General features: G+C 41.8%; 1 protein-coding gene across 2 annotated transcripts in view; it reads right to left on the bottom strand.

Annotated features, from left to right (window-relative positions):
• The window catches only part of PAPSS2 (3'-phosphoadenosine 5'-phosphosulfate synthase 2), a 93,084-nt gene extending 78,749 nt beyond the window's left edge, over positions 1-14,335 (bottom strand). For both annotated transcript variants that reach the window (XM_009009926.5, XM_002756365.7), the window contains exon 1: positions 14,236-14,335. In XM_009009926.5, the coding sequence (XP_009008174.3) occupies positions 14,236-14,262 (27 nt within the window). In that variant the 5' untranslated portion in view covers positions 14,263-14,335. The remainder of the gene's footprint in view (positions 1-14,235) is intronic.
• Positions 14,336-14,890: the final 555 nt, after the last annotated feature.

Raw genomic sequence — 14,890 nt, 5'->3', positions numbered from 1 at the left:
ACATGAAAGTATCGTGGTTTCTACTGGTGACATAGTCACAAGTACGGCTAATATTGCTGTGGTTTGTTACCTGTCTTCATAATTGAATAAAATGCTAAATTTCTGTTTCACGTTATGAAAACTTTTACCACTGGGTGTGGTGGCTCATGCCTGTAATCCCAGCACTTTGGGAGGCTGAAGGAGAATGATCACTTGAGGCAAGGAGTTCAAGACCAACCTGGCCAACATGGTGAAACCCCATCTCTACCAAAAATATAAAAAATTGGCTGGGTATGGTGGCACACACCTGTAATCCCAGCTATTAAGGAGGCTGAGGCAAGAGAATTACTTGAATCCAGGAGGCAGAGGTTGCAGTGAGCCGAGATTGTGCCACTGCACTCTAGCCTAGGTGACAGAGCAAGACTCTGTCTCAAAAAAAAGAAAAATGTTTACCCATCCAAGTTCACAACCTTCCTGAGTTCTCTGGACTCTAGATACTAAAGAACCCTTGCTCTCTGCCTTTATCAGTCTTGAAGGGGTTGATTTGTAAGCCTGCAGAAAGAGTAGAACATTAGACCACAAAGCCCTCGATGAGGACTGTGTGGACTGGCTCTAGGCCCTGCAGGCACAGAGCTCTGCAGAGTCCCAAGATGACAGGCAGAAGGAAAGGTGTTCCCTGAGGTAGAAAGGTCAAGGAGTGCTGTGGGATGTTCTAGAACTAAGGTTCAAAGGTGTCTTACTATTAACTTTGTATTTTAACTTTCTGTAGAGTTCTTTAAAGTATTCAGTGACTTAGAAGATATATAAAGCTCATCAATCAGAAGTGGAGAAGAAAAAGGAAAGAGAAGAACAACATAGGGGCATAAAGTTAAGTAGTGCCAAGCATAAGGCTGGTGCGAAAAAAAAAAGTAAGCCAAAAATTCACTTCTGAGCTTTCTGGCAGGTATCTTGAGGGGGAAAACCTGGATGGTCCCAAAATTCACAGTTTCCAAAGGGATTGGACACACACACACACACACACACACACACACACACACACACACCGAGCTCAGAAAAAATTAAGCATTCTGGTAGTAAAACTAGACAGAAATGTCTCCCTATATATCTTTATAAAGAGAATAGAAAGAAAATCCCAGGCTAGACACAGCAGCTCACACCTGTAATCCCAGTACTTTAGGAGGCCAAGGTGAGAGGATTGCTTGAGGCCAGGAGTTCAAGACCAGCCTGGGCAACACAGTGAGAGCCATCTCTACCAAAAAAAAATTAAAAATAAAGAAAATTCTAGAGATATTTATAAAGGGAATGTCGAAATAAATAATCTCAATATCATTACAGTAGACACAATAGTGAGTTCCACAGAACTTTTAAAAAATAATATTTTAATAAAACAATCACAATACACCAAACACAATTCAATGGGGCTCATGAGGTACAGCTAGTACTCAGCTCTCTGAATTCAGACATATAGAGGTACATGCTGACAGGCCATTGGCCTAAGCATCTCCTAAATGAACAGTGGCCCCCACTCCATATAGTGGAAGGTGGCAAATTTTTCTTAAAGGATCAGATAGTATATATTCTCAGCCTTGCTGGCCACACAGAAATACCCATCCTTGCTGTAAAAGCAGCCACAGACAATGTGTAAATGAATAGGCATAGTATGTTTCAAAAGCTTTATCTATAGACACCAAAATTTTAATTTCATATACTTTTTATACCACAAAATATAATTTTTCCTTTGACTTTTCCCCATCAATCTTTTAAAAAGTGTACAAACCATTCTTAGCTTATAGGCCTACCAAAACAGGCAGGTGACTGTGGTTCAGCCCACAGGATATGATTGGCTAACCCCTGGTCTACAAGACTGAGTTTTCTGGTTGTCTCTACTTTTACATTGCCCCACGAGAAGACTGCAGGGAATTTATCTCATTTCTTTATTTTAGTGGCCTCATCTATGATTTGCAATACTTGTACTACCTATTGTGTAGAACTACAAGGAATAATTGATAAGATTGTATAAATAAGTCTTGATAAGCATGATGAAGAAAAGGTATTATGCACGCCCAGAAGAACTCCATTATAATATAGGGAGGTAGCAATTACCTTATGGCAATACAACACACATGAAATTGAGTCTCCTGAAATGTGTAACTGCAATCAGAAGATGCTCAAAGCCACAAAAAGTATAGTGTTCAACCCAGGTCCCAGCTGCCCTTGCTAACACTAGACCTGTTGGTATTTCACTGTAGGCTGTACTTTGCTACCTCTCTGTATTTTCTTTTTTTTCTTCTTCTTCTTTTTTTTTTGAGACAGAGTTTCGCTCTTGTTACCCAGGCTGGAGTGCAATGGCGCAATCTCGGCTCACTACAACCTCTGCCTCCTAGGTTCAGGCAATTCTCCTGCCTCAGCCTCCTGTGTATTTTCTTTATATTTTTTTTCTCAGTTGGTTCAGATTATCAGGCTGTGTATACAAAACAATCTCCCTGAACCATGAATTAAAATTCTGAGCTGAGCAATGGAAATGCTGATGAAACCTCTGGTACAACCAGAGAACAGGCCCATAGCTTGTGGGGCTCTGGGAACTTGTAACTCATGAATGCTCGACTGTGCAGCACTCACATAATGAACAAGGCTGGGTCTAGAGTTACGTGTAAGTCACTGCAATTATTTCTAAAAACACTTATTCTTGAGTGCATGCATTCACCCACTAGAACACTGAAGCCTTGTATTCTTAAGGTGAAATGTTGGGTTCAATTCCAAAGACTACTGTTCCTAAAACTGGCCACAGAGCCTCAACTGAACTAACATTTATTGCCTTTTAATAGCATTTGCTAAAATCCCCATCTTCTAAAGATTATACAACATTCCAAAAAGCCCTTAGGGAAAATCCCTTTCAAATCACCTGCATCATCCTTTTAGTCTGCAAAGACAAAATTAAAATGCATGTTTAAATAATCAAAAAATCCTTTTGCATTCTCATAGTCGTAGTATCCATTATATGTTATATTCACTGAAGAAAAATAAGAATGATTGAAAACATGGCACTTGTGTTCCAGCTCTCCTACTTAGGGCTACGCATCCTGAGGCAAGTTACTTAGCCTCAACAAGCTTCAGAGTTCTCTACTATAATACAGGGACAAGAACTATTTCATAGGTTATTTTGAGAATGAGATGGGATACTGTATGGATAGTCCCTGAATACATGCTTGTTCCTTTCTTCTATTTGGGAAACCCTGTTGGGTATACAAGGTGCCTTTCTGAATCCCCAGGGATGTTACTATGTCAACAAGGATTAATAATAGAGTGTGATGTGTAAAAGGCTTTTTGAGTCACAGCCTCAACACTGAGAAGAAAACGGAAGAAACCGGGTATTTATGATGACCCAGATTTTTCCATTTCCTAAATGTGGCTAACTGTGCAGAGACAACACAGCCTTTAGACAGAATTTTGTATCCCACTGTGAAGACATATATTCTGTGATTTAATTTCTATGCAGTTGCCATGATTTTTTTTATTTAAATAATGCAACTCTTCTCCAGTAAAATACTTCAATTTCATCCCCTGAAATACACCCAGCCAATGCTGCCCTCTTCAGCATGAGTATGGGCTCCATCTTTTTACACAGTCATCTCCTGGGAATGGGAATACGAACCTTCCTAGTACCTATCACTGAAATGCTAGCCCAGGATTGCTGAAAAACTTGGACTTCCCTTACTTATGTGTTAGAAGGAGACTACACTCCTATAGCTTTCTTCCAAACACCGTGGAACATACCTTTTACAATCCCATGATTTCTAAGTTCTCTTCATTGATTTCCAATGAAATGGAAGCATTATCTGGTTGACAACATCCTTAAGCATTGACCTTGAATTGGGTCAAATTTTTATTGTGCAAAAAATGCACTGGTGTTCTAGTTTCTTTTTTATTATCTACAAATCATATTAATAATTATAACTTGGCTCAAGTATCAACAGCTTTAATGGACACACATTATTCTGTTCACATTTGCTGAATACTGACACAGCCATAAGAGAGGGAATAAAAGCTATTACCCATACAGTTTTGAGTCTGAAAACAAAGAAAATTTATTTTCTAATTATTCACCTTATGTTACCATAAAGAAAGAAATGTGTGTGATAGTGAGGGTAACATGTATTTATAAATTTATGCTATTTACTCTTTTTTTAATAAATGTGCTGGGGAATGTTTCTCAATAGCATTCATTATTATTATCTTGAGATATTAGCAGTAGACAGCTGCCAGAATATTTCACAAATGAAGCAGTAATACATTACTAGTTACCTAATCTAGCTGTGTTGGCTACATGGCATGAAGTCTCATTGTCTCTATGAAATAAACATCTTATTAACTACAGAGAAGTTAATAAAATTCTGGCTTCTCCTTTGGATAACTCTCTAAAGACCCATTTCAGTTAAATGAGTTCCCTTCTGACTATTTATTCACGAACTTGTTTCATAAAATGGTGAAGAGTCAAAGAGTTAATGTACAGGCCAGTGCTGAATAAATGATGGCAACGAACAGAACACAACAGAGTAGGAATTTTCTAACAAAACATGCTCTAAAAAAAGAAACTTCAGACAAATATGCAAATTCCACAATTGGAATTTTAATGTCTAGGTTTTATTTGATGTCTTCTTATTCTGTTGGCTAACTTAAACATAAAGGACAAATGAAAAGACATTTTAGTTATGGTTTGGTTATTTTTTAGTAACTACTCAAATCATTGTTGTACTAGTGACCCAGTGGCTCAAGAGCCATAATTACTCACGTAATCTGGGAAAGCACTCTTTATTGGGAGTCAGCAGTTTAGGTCCTGGGAGGACCACACATGGTTACTATAATCAACTTCATAGTACTTTGTGAACTTAGGAAGCAATGGAAATGGATTGATTTAGAGGTAAAACAGAACTGAGGTTTTGGTTATAACTGAACTTGGTCCAGCCTTTACTGAATACAACTTCATCTGCATTGCATGCTATCTAATCAATGGCATCCTTTTTTTTTTTTAATAAAATGATTAAACCATTTGAGAAGGTTTAAGCTTTAAGGAAGACTTGAGTGAGGTGGGAAAGGTTTGAATTTTCTAAAGAGAAAGAGTCCTGTCAATCAAAAATATTTCAAAATAGTCAAGTTACATCTTTCAAATAGTGCTTTTTGGTCTGTGTTTTCTGTCCCCAGAATGCCACAACAAAATGCTAAAGCTAAGTCCAGAATGTAATAAACCAACTGGGAGGAAGTTTTGTTTATGGAAAATATTTCTTGGTGGATGAAAGAGGAAATACAGCTGAAGAAAATGATAAAGAGAAAAGTGATAAGTGTGTGGTGGAGTGATCAGAGTTCTAGCTTAGTGAGAGTATCCCACGCAGTCAGCCCAAAGAATGGCTGTAGAGCCTAGCACAGCTCTTAACACTGTATATCAACTGTCATATTAAGGGCTTGAAGGTACGCTCTTAATTTTCCTTCCAGAAGTAAATACTAGAATTCTTTTTAAACACACACACACACACACACACACACACACACACACACAGATTTTTTTTAAGTAGAGACAGCCTTAATATAGAGTAAATAATGTTAACTTAGTAGAAAAATGAATGAAGAAATGTAAGAAAAGTTAATAGGGAACTTTATTGCTTTTGGCCCAAGGCCACCGCAAGACTTACTGGGCAGAACGTTGACAAATATAAAAGTGTGGGTGGAGTGCCTCGATTAGAAAAGGCAAATGCCATGTTTAGAATAGATTTAAAGACAGTGAATAGACTACTATAACTAAAGAATATAAGGCTTTAATAGCTATTATTAATTATACAGAGTTCCTGGTTTAGTCATTCAATAAATATTGAGTGAGTGAGGTAAACAAATACATAAGTGAGGATTTTGACAGGAACTGAAACAGGAAAGGATTTTAGAGATCTTAAGGAAACAAACTAATACACATGGGACTCCACCAGAGAGCAAAAAGTTAAGTCAGATTTCAACACTAGCAAATGTATGAAAATAAAAAAAATCATCACTAATGTCTTGAGTTGTTGACTTGGCTGGAAATTGGGAAGGCATGAATTATTCATAAATTAATAATGATTCTCGGAGGGTATAGATGAAGAAAGTTTATAGGGATAAAATCTCAGATTTTCTTCTAGGTGATTTAAATCCATAAAGTCTACAAATGACTTTAAAAGCACATACCCAACATAAAATTTTTTAAAAAGTAATTATAGTATGGGACTGGATGTAGATGCTTGGTGGATAAAAATTAATACTTTTCATAATAAATCAATAATAAAACATAAAGTAGGTGTTAACTAGACATTTAAATCAAATATTGACTAACAGAAATTATCACTACTAATGATGCAGCATTTGACATATTTGACATAATATATTTATGTAACTGTTTTAAAAAATTTTTGTCGTCACAGGCTATATGCTTTTATTCCCAAAAGTTAATATTTGATGCTATACAAATTGAATTTGTCATGCTTATATTACAGTCATGCCTGCACGATACCGATTATAGCAAAATCAACTTCAGTCATAAATTTGACATCTAGAAAGGGATGCTGATAAGATTTTAAAAGAAGTCGTATCAGTCAACTGATGGAATCTATTTTATACACCAGTGTCATCAGAAGCAAGTTATATTTCAAGTTTTAATATAGTAGCTCTTTTGCACAGAGAAAAAAAAATTCACCTTGTGCACCAATTTATTGTTTGTTTGTTTGTTTGTTTGTTTTGTTGAGGTTTTTGTGAGACAGTCTCACTCTGTCACCCTGGCTGGAGTGTAGTGGCATATCATGGCTCACGTAGCCTTGACCTCCAGTGCTCAGGTGATCCCAACCTCAGCCTTCTGGATAGCTGGGACTATAGGCCCACACCACCACACCTGGCTAATTTCTTATTTTTGTAGAGATGAGGTTCCCTGCACTCAAGTGATCCACCAGCCTCAGATTCTCAAAGTCGTGGAATTATAGGCATGAGCCACCAAACCCAGACAATTTATTGTAAATTTTTCAAAATTTGGGGAACAGGAAAAGAGAACAAGAAGACAAAATTTGTATTGAATCCAATGTTTATGACAAACCAATTAACCTTCCTGAAAAGCTTTAATCTTTATTAAAAGAGAAGCAGGCCGGCACGGTGGCTCACCCCTGTAATCCCGGCACTTTTGGAGGCCAAGCAGGTGGATCATGAGGTCAGACGTTTGAGACAGCTTGGCCAATATGGTGAAACCCTGTTTCCACTAAAAATATAAAAATTAGCCGGGTGTGGTGGCACGTGCTGGTAGTCCTAGATACTCAGGAGGCCAACGCAGGAGAATGGCTTGAACCCAAGAGGCGGAGGTTGCACTGAGCCGAGATCGTGCCACAGCACTCCAGCCTGGGCAACAGAGCAAGATTCCATCTCAAAAAAAAAAGAAGAAAGAAAGAGAGAGAGCGAAAGAAGAAAAGCAAGCTTGGGTGCCTGCATGGTCACAGCAAAGTAGGAAACTAGTTCCCAGACTCCTGGGAGTACTAGGGACATGTCAAGGACCTTAACTAATCACACCAAATTCATCCCCCACAACCTCAGAGTTGTGCTAGAGCAGCAAAATGGCCTCAGGGTACCCAGGAGAGCATGAAGGAAGTAAGGAGAGCTGTTTAAACTGAAAGGGCCTTTCAGATAAGAATGCACTTGAACTGGACTAACACGAAGGATCAGATAGGACAGTGCACATCTCTAAGGATGTCTGGATAGGCAGAGACCACCAAGACAAGGTGAGCACTTCCCACTCTATGCTGTAGTACATACTAGGGAAAAAAGGATTAAATTAAATATTTTTGACTAGCTATGTTCATAAAGTACTCCTTTTATGAGAGTGACACAGGTCTGGTCAGGTATAGGTATGACAGGAGATGGTAATGATTCACAGGAATCTAGAAGAGGTGGCAGTTTCTATTTCAAGCAGTGATGGGTTAGGTTATTCAGACTGATGCTTTCACTGAAAATAACTATAAATGCTGGTAATGATGTAAAATAATCTGATTTAAAACTTCAGGCGAGGTGTGGTGGCTCACACCTGTAATCCCAGTACTTTGGGAGGCAGGTGAATCACTTGAGGTCAGAAGTTCGAGATGAGCCTGGCCAACATGGTGAAACCCCATCTCTACTAAAAATCCAAAAATTAGCCTGGCATGATGATGCATGCCTGTAATCCCAGTACTCAGGAGGCTGAGGCACGAGAATTGCTTGAACTTGGAAGGAGGAGGTTGCAGTGAGCCAAGATCATGCCACCACACTTGAGCCCGGGTGACAGAGGAAGACTCCATCTAAAAAAAAAAAAAAAAAAAAAAATTTAAAACAACAAATAGCTGACAAAATGGGAAGAAACTATGAGGCCAAAATCTGGAAGAAAGCAGGAACTCAAAGAGCTAACTAAGCAGAGAGGTACTTTTATCCTTATGGGGCATATTTGCTGAGAGGAGCATAAGTAAACCGATTTTGACAGCTTCACTGAGAGAGGTGGAACAGAAATCAAAGCCCAGAACCCACTCAAGTGAAAAGTAAAAAAGGTCTTCTTCAAGTTAAGCTGGGCTCCTAAACACTATACTCTAAAAATAAGGGTGAACCAAAATAAACCTACCTCCCACTCAGACAGACTGCAAGGACAGTTGTCTTGGCATAGAAAATGAGTGTAAAAGGGGAGGGTGGTCCCTGGAAAGCTGTAGTCACAAGCACAAGGAGGTGCAAAATAGCAATCCAAGTTCACATCACCTAGGTCTTTAAAAAGTGGTAAATTTAAGTTAAAGTAGTCCTAGGCTAAAAGGGGGGCCAGATACCTGGCAGAAACAAAAGCAAATCCTCTCTAAAAACACAGCCACTCATCCTAGGCCTCAAAGAATCTCTGAAAAGAATTTTTCAGTAGTAATGACAAATACACAGTCAAAAATAACCAAGCATGCAAAGACAGAGAAAAGGAGAGAGTGAGGAATCTTGGAAAAATGTAGCTCCTAAGAGGAAATACATCCTCTAATGAATTCTGTAGCCATTTAACTCATGCATTTATTCAATGAATATTGAACACCTCATCTGTGCCAGGAGCAATGTCAGGTACTGGGCATATATACTGCTTCAAGTGTTGTATGAAAAAATCACCCAGGGGCTAAAAGACCAGTTGAGCTAGCATTATATTTATATTTATTTACCTTTAGTTTATGCATTTTCCTAAGACTTCCAGACACAAAGCCTAATGAGTGTCCATTACTGTTTAGTGATAGATTTTGAAATAAACAGAAATCTCCTAGGAGTGAGATTGACATTATTGATGCCTTTCCCAGACTCTCATTCCCTAAAGGTTCCATGTTAGAGCTAAGCCTAATTATGTCCTGAGCAAACCACAGAGCCACATGCATCAACAGAAAAATGATAAAAGACAAAGATAACTATCTCAAAGAGACATATAACTAAGTTAACCACATTTATCTTTTAACTGGACCAAAGTCCAAGAAGATAATCTAATAAATGGTGATGGCATGACTTGGGAAACACTAATTTTAAGGTATATATACGAATAGTTGAAGGCACAGGAAGGCTGGAGAGAAGTTAGTTCAATATTTACTTTATGCATGGATTATTTTTCTTGGCCAAAATTGTTGGCAAAAACTCATTGATACTCTGGTACCTCTACACTAATTGTCAGCCAGTGTCTTCTATCCAGCTTTTCACAATAAGAATTCAAATGGTCACCTCTATATTTCTGCATTTGTTTTTCCCTTATTAAATATTCTGGCTGGCCAGGTTGGGAGGCCAAGGCAGAAGAATCACTTCAGCTCAGGAGTTCAAGACTGGCCAGAGCAACATAGTGAGACCTCATTTCTACAAAAAAAAACACACACACACACACACAAAACTTTAAAAGTTAGCCAGGCATGATACTGTGCACCTGTAGTCCCAGGTACTTGGGAGGCTGAGGCAGGGGGCTCACTTAAGCCTAGGAGGTCCAGACTGCAGTAACCCATTATAGCACCACTGCACTCCAGCCTGAGTGACAGGGTAAGACCCTGTTTCAAAACAAACAAACAAAAATTCTGATTGTTGTCATTTACTGAGTCTTCAAAACAGTATGATATGTGCTTTTTTTTTCTTTTTATGTATGCCAAACCATGACAGTATAGTTTAATACAAAAACAAAACAATAGCTGCTGCATATGAGGTACTAACTCTGGGTCTGGCGCTGTGCAAGACAATTTTTAGGAGTTATTTACTTCTCAAAACAATTGTAAGGGGTAAGTTGTTATTATCCACATTTTACAGATGAGAAAACTATGGGCCAGAGCAGTTATATCCTGAAACAGAAGTACAGAGAGAGCAAGAGTGTGAGTTTTGATGCTGGACAGATCTGAATTTCAGTAGCGCCCTGCCCCTGGTGTTTCTCCTCCCCTGAAGTCAAAGCTGTTTCCTGAGAAGAGGGCTACTGAGGGGATGAGATGAAATCCAGTATGTGTGAGTGTCTGGTCTCTAGGAAGTGCTTGTTTCTCCCTCCCTCCAGTGGTTACTCATCTAGAAATTCCCGTCTTGCCTTAGGTAGTGCCTTTACATAGTTTTAAAAGTAATTACTTCTGGCCAGGCATGGTGGCTCATGCCTGCAATCCCAGAACTTTGGGAAGTCAAGGCAGGTGGATCACCTGAGGTCAGGAGTTTGAGAACAGCCCTGGCCAACATGGCAAAACCCTATCTCTACTAAAAAATACAAAAATTAGTCGGGCTTGGTGGTGCATGCTTGTAGTCTCGGCTACTCGGGTAGCTGAGGCAGGAGAATCACTTGAACCAGGGAGGCAGAGGTTGCAGTGAGCCAAGATTGTATCACTGCACTCCAGCCTGGGTGACAGAGAGAGACTCCATCTAAAAAAAAAAAAAGTAGCTATTTCTAGAAAAAGAATGTCAAACTTTACACAGTTCTGAAAATAAGGAAAAGGTAATTAGCAGGGCATGACAGCAGGTGCTTGTAATCCCAGCTACTTGCGGGGCTGAGGCAAGAGAACGGCTTGAACCTAGGAGGTGGAGGTTGCAATTAGCCGAGATCACGCCACTGCACTCCAGCCTAGGTGACTGAGTAAGACCCTGTCTCGAAGAAAAAAGAAAATAAATAAGGAAAAGGTGTATGGATAATCCTTTACATCCATGGAGAACACTGCGGTTTTCAGTATATTTTCACTCCTTTGTAATCATTGTCGTGTTTGATCCTTCAGAAAATAACTTAATATCTCAGTGAAGGTTTTCAGGTTGGGTGTCTCCAGAACATAACAACACTGTCTGTGGACCTTGAAAAATGTTAATCCGGGAAATGATGCAAGAGGAAAGGCCCAGGCCTTTGCCTTCCCTTCTTTCCAGTACCCTAGAAGCAGCCTGTCCCTTTCCTTCTCCTAGGTGTCTATGTGTGTGTCTAGGGGGCGGGGGTGGAAGGGTAGCCAGGGTTGGAGGTAAGTCAGGGTGGAAGGGATGAAGGGATGAATGTGACTGGTAGCTGTTTCTCTGGTTTCCATGGTAAAGATGCATAGCACAGAAGGAATGTGCTACCTTCCTTTATAAAAGAACATTTAGTTTTTCTAAAGCTTATGAAAAAAATCATCCTATACTCTTTTAATTAAAACAAAACTATCTACTTTTCCTAGAGTGGTCTGAACTGAAAGTCAATATTCATCCAGAGAGTGTGGCCAAAAAAACCTGGAAAAGAGGTATCTCCTTTTCCCCCTCTCCCACCAGTATACCACCTGGCGCACAGTAGGTACTCAACAAATATTTGAAGTTACTGTAGTGGCTGCTGTGTGAATTAACTGTCCTCTCTTGACAACGAAGTAAACAATGCGATGATTCCTATAAGTGTCTAAGAAGGTCAGCCCAGTTTCTCTCCTAAGCTAGCTTTAGGTCAAGACTTACCAAATAATTGATTAGTGCAGAGATCACACAAGGGGACAGATTTTGCTTTGGCCTGCAAGGTTTCAAAACACATTTTGAATTAACATTTAAAGCTTGAGAGATTTCATATGCATTTACAGCTGGCTTGCTGTAAATAGTGCCAATAGTACCTGTCTAGCCCTTTTGGGAACTTGGCTTGGTGCCTGGGTTATAACTGTGTTAGACTAAATCAAAATTCAGAAAAGTTCTATTTCAGTTAGCTGTTTCAGGAGTTAATTTAACGCTGCATAAAACAGACAGGCACATGCTCCCACCCAACAAAAGATGCGTAAATACAAAAACCAAACCCTCCAACCCTCAAATTTCTCACTGCTTCTGACTACGTAGAGCCCCCTCAGTTGATTTGTAATGACCCTGTTCTCAAACCCTCCTCTTCTTGAGCCCCTGCCAACTGGAGGCATGAAGAGGAGAGACCACACCGGCCCTTTCTAATGCTTGACAAAGCCCCCTATCCCAACTGAGAAGGAATTCTTGATACAAGCTGGAAGGTGGGAATTAAAACCCCACTGATATAAAAAGCTACTGGCACAGCAGCTTGCCATTTAGAAGACACTATTTCGGATTTTACAGAAATTAATCATATTAAATAGGAATAACATACAAGTGATTTTCATTTATTATTTTAAAAATATGTTACGACGCAGCGAGTCCCCCACTTAAAAATTACTCCTGGCCGGGCACGGTGGCTCAAGCCTGTAATCCCAGTACTTTGGGAGGCCGAGGCGGGTGGATCACGAGGTCAAGAGATCAAGACCATCCTGATCAACATGGTAAAACCCGTCTCTACTAAAAATACAAAAAATTAGCTGGGCATAGTGGCGCGTGCCTGTAATCCCAGCTATTCAGGAGGCTGAGGCAGGAGAATTGCCTGAACCCAGGAGGCGGAGATTGCAGTGAGCCGAGATCACTCCATTGCACTCCTGCCTGGGTAACAAGAGGGAAACTCCATCTCAAAAAAAAAAAAAAAAAAAAAAAATTACTCCTATGAAAGGCAGCTGGATTTTGATGAATGTCCCTTCCCAAATTGATGCCACCTACATCCTGGACCCTCCTGCTGGTCCAATATGATCCCCAGAAGCCGCAGAGCCCCCACCCCATTCTCTTGCTGCTCAAGTGACACTTCTAGCCCTGCATGGCTCCTCCACACTCCTTCCACTTCCTGGTTTTATGTTTTGTTTTTTTTTTAAAACCTCTCCCCTGGCCCACCACAAATACACTTCAAAGATATTTTGGTAAACACATTAAGAATAGAAATAAACACTTATCGGGCACCTACTATTTGCCCATCGCAAGTCTACCTATTAGAGAGAGGTCAACCCATTCAGTAACCAGCACAATCATCTGAGGCTTGCAGGATGATGGCTGAAGTTGGTCCGTTTAGCGGACATACTGCTGAGTGGGATTTTATCAAGGCTTGCTGACCACATCTGACGTTGCCCTACTTCTGTCTAGAAGGCTCCTTCCAAATCTAAGAGTCTGTGATTACTGCTCTCGGGTTTTTTTCCCCCAGCTTTATTGGGATATAACTGAGAAATAGAACTGCTGCCATTTTTAAGAATGCAAAATTTATAGGTGCCCATCTTGCTGGAAAAGAAACTTTTCTTTTTGACACACCCTCATATTCCCCATTAAAAGACGACAGTTCAGATTAATTCTGGGTAAAACCGCGCCTCCTCAACACCGTCCACTCATCTTACTCCACCAAACTGAGGGGCACCCCTACCCCTCATTACTGAACTTGAGATGCCACCCAGTGCTGATAGGGAGCAGAATCGAACTAGAGGGCTAAATCCCGCCAGTGTAGAGATGCAATTTCCTCCAGTTAGCCTCGATAATTGCAGTTTCCTCTATGCTCCGTCATTAAAGCCCACTCCAAGGAAGTTCCATAGACAAAACCCCAGAGAGCAGACCTGGCAGACCTGGAGTCAGCTCGATCTGCTCCGAGATCCTACAGAAGAAAAGGCGGGTCTGGAAGCGTTCCTGAGAAAGAAAAGGGATTTCCTGTCCCTGGTCTTGGATCTTGACAGGGACCCACTTGGGAAGCTCGGGGTCTCTCGCGGGCGTGTCGACCTCGCGGGGTGGAGAGGGGCTGCCCCGGGAATCCCACACAGAGCCTGGCTCTCCTGCTTCCCTCCGTGCCCTCCTCTTCCTCCTTCTCCTCCTCCCGACGCCCCGCTCGCCACCTCCCGGGGAGGGTGGGACCCGAGTGCCGGGGGTCTGGGGGGCGCGGGCCCGCGCGTACAGCGCGGCGGAGGGGAGGGAAGCCGGCGCCTGGAAGCCTACCGTCTTCTGCTTCTTGATCCCCGACATGCTGGCTGGCGGCGGAGAGCCTGGATCCCGGGAGCGAAGACCGAAGGACGCAGGGACGGCGGCGGCGGCGGCTGCCGGACTCCCGGGAAGGAGGTATAAAAAGGCTCCGCAGACACGTCGCACTTCCCTTGACCAGCCCCCTTCTACTCCTCCTCCCGCCACGCTCCTCTCCGCCCCGTCGGCTTTGCAAGCAGCGCCCAGCCCCGGGGATCCGGCCGCAGCCGCCTGGGCGGGGTCCCCAGCCCGGCCCCTACTTGCGGGCGCGCGCTCTGCCAGCCCCGGTCCCGGGAGAGACCTTGCAGCGGAGCCGCACACAGGCGAGCCGCCGGGCGCCGGCGCGGGGTCAAGTCCACCCCGCCCGCCCCACCTCCAGAGCGTCCTCCACTCCGCCACCAGCCTCCCTCGCCAATTCAAGGAAGTCTTCCTGCCTGTAGGGCCTAAGAGAGCTTATTCGGTTAGGGGCACGGATGCTTGAAGCTGCCAGGTTTGTTGGCAGGGTCCTCAGAGGCAGTAGTAAAAACGAACGTTCACATTCGTGGATCCTTAGAGTGCACTCCGCTGAGCTCTGCCTTAACCCTCATGCGCCCCCTCCATCCTGCCCCGGCCCCAGGTAGCAAGTCCCACTATC

The sequence above is a fragment of the Callithrix jacchus genome, chromosome 12 (assembly GCF_049354715.1).
Source record: "Callithrix jacchus isolate 240 chromosome 12, calJac240_pri, whole genome shotgun sequence".
Lineage (NCBI taxonomy): Eukaryota > Metazoa > Chordata > Mammalia > Primates > Cebidae > Callithrix > Callithrix jacchus.
Note: the sequence above shows the minus strand (reverse complement) of the source record. Positions and strands in the feature narration are given on the sequence as shown.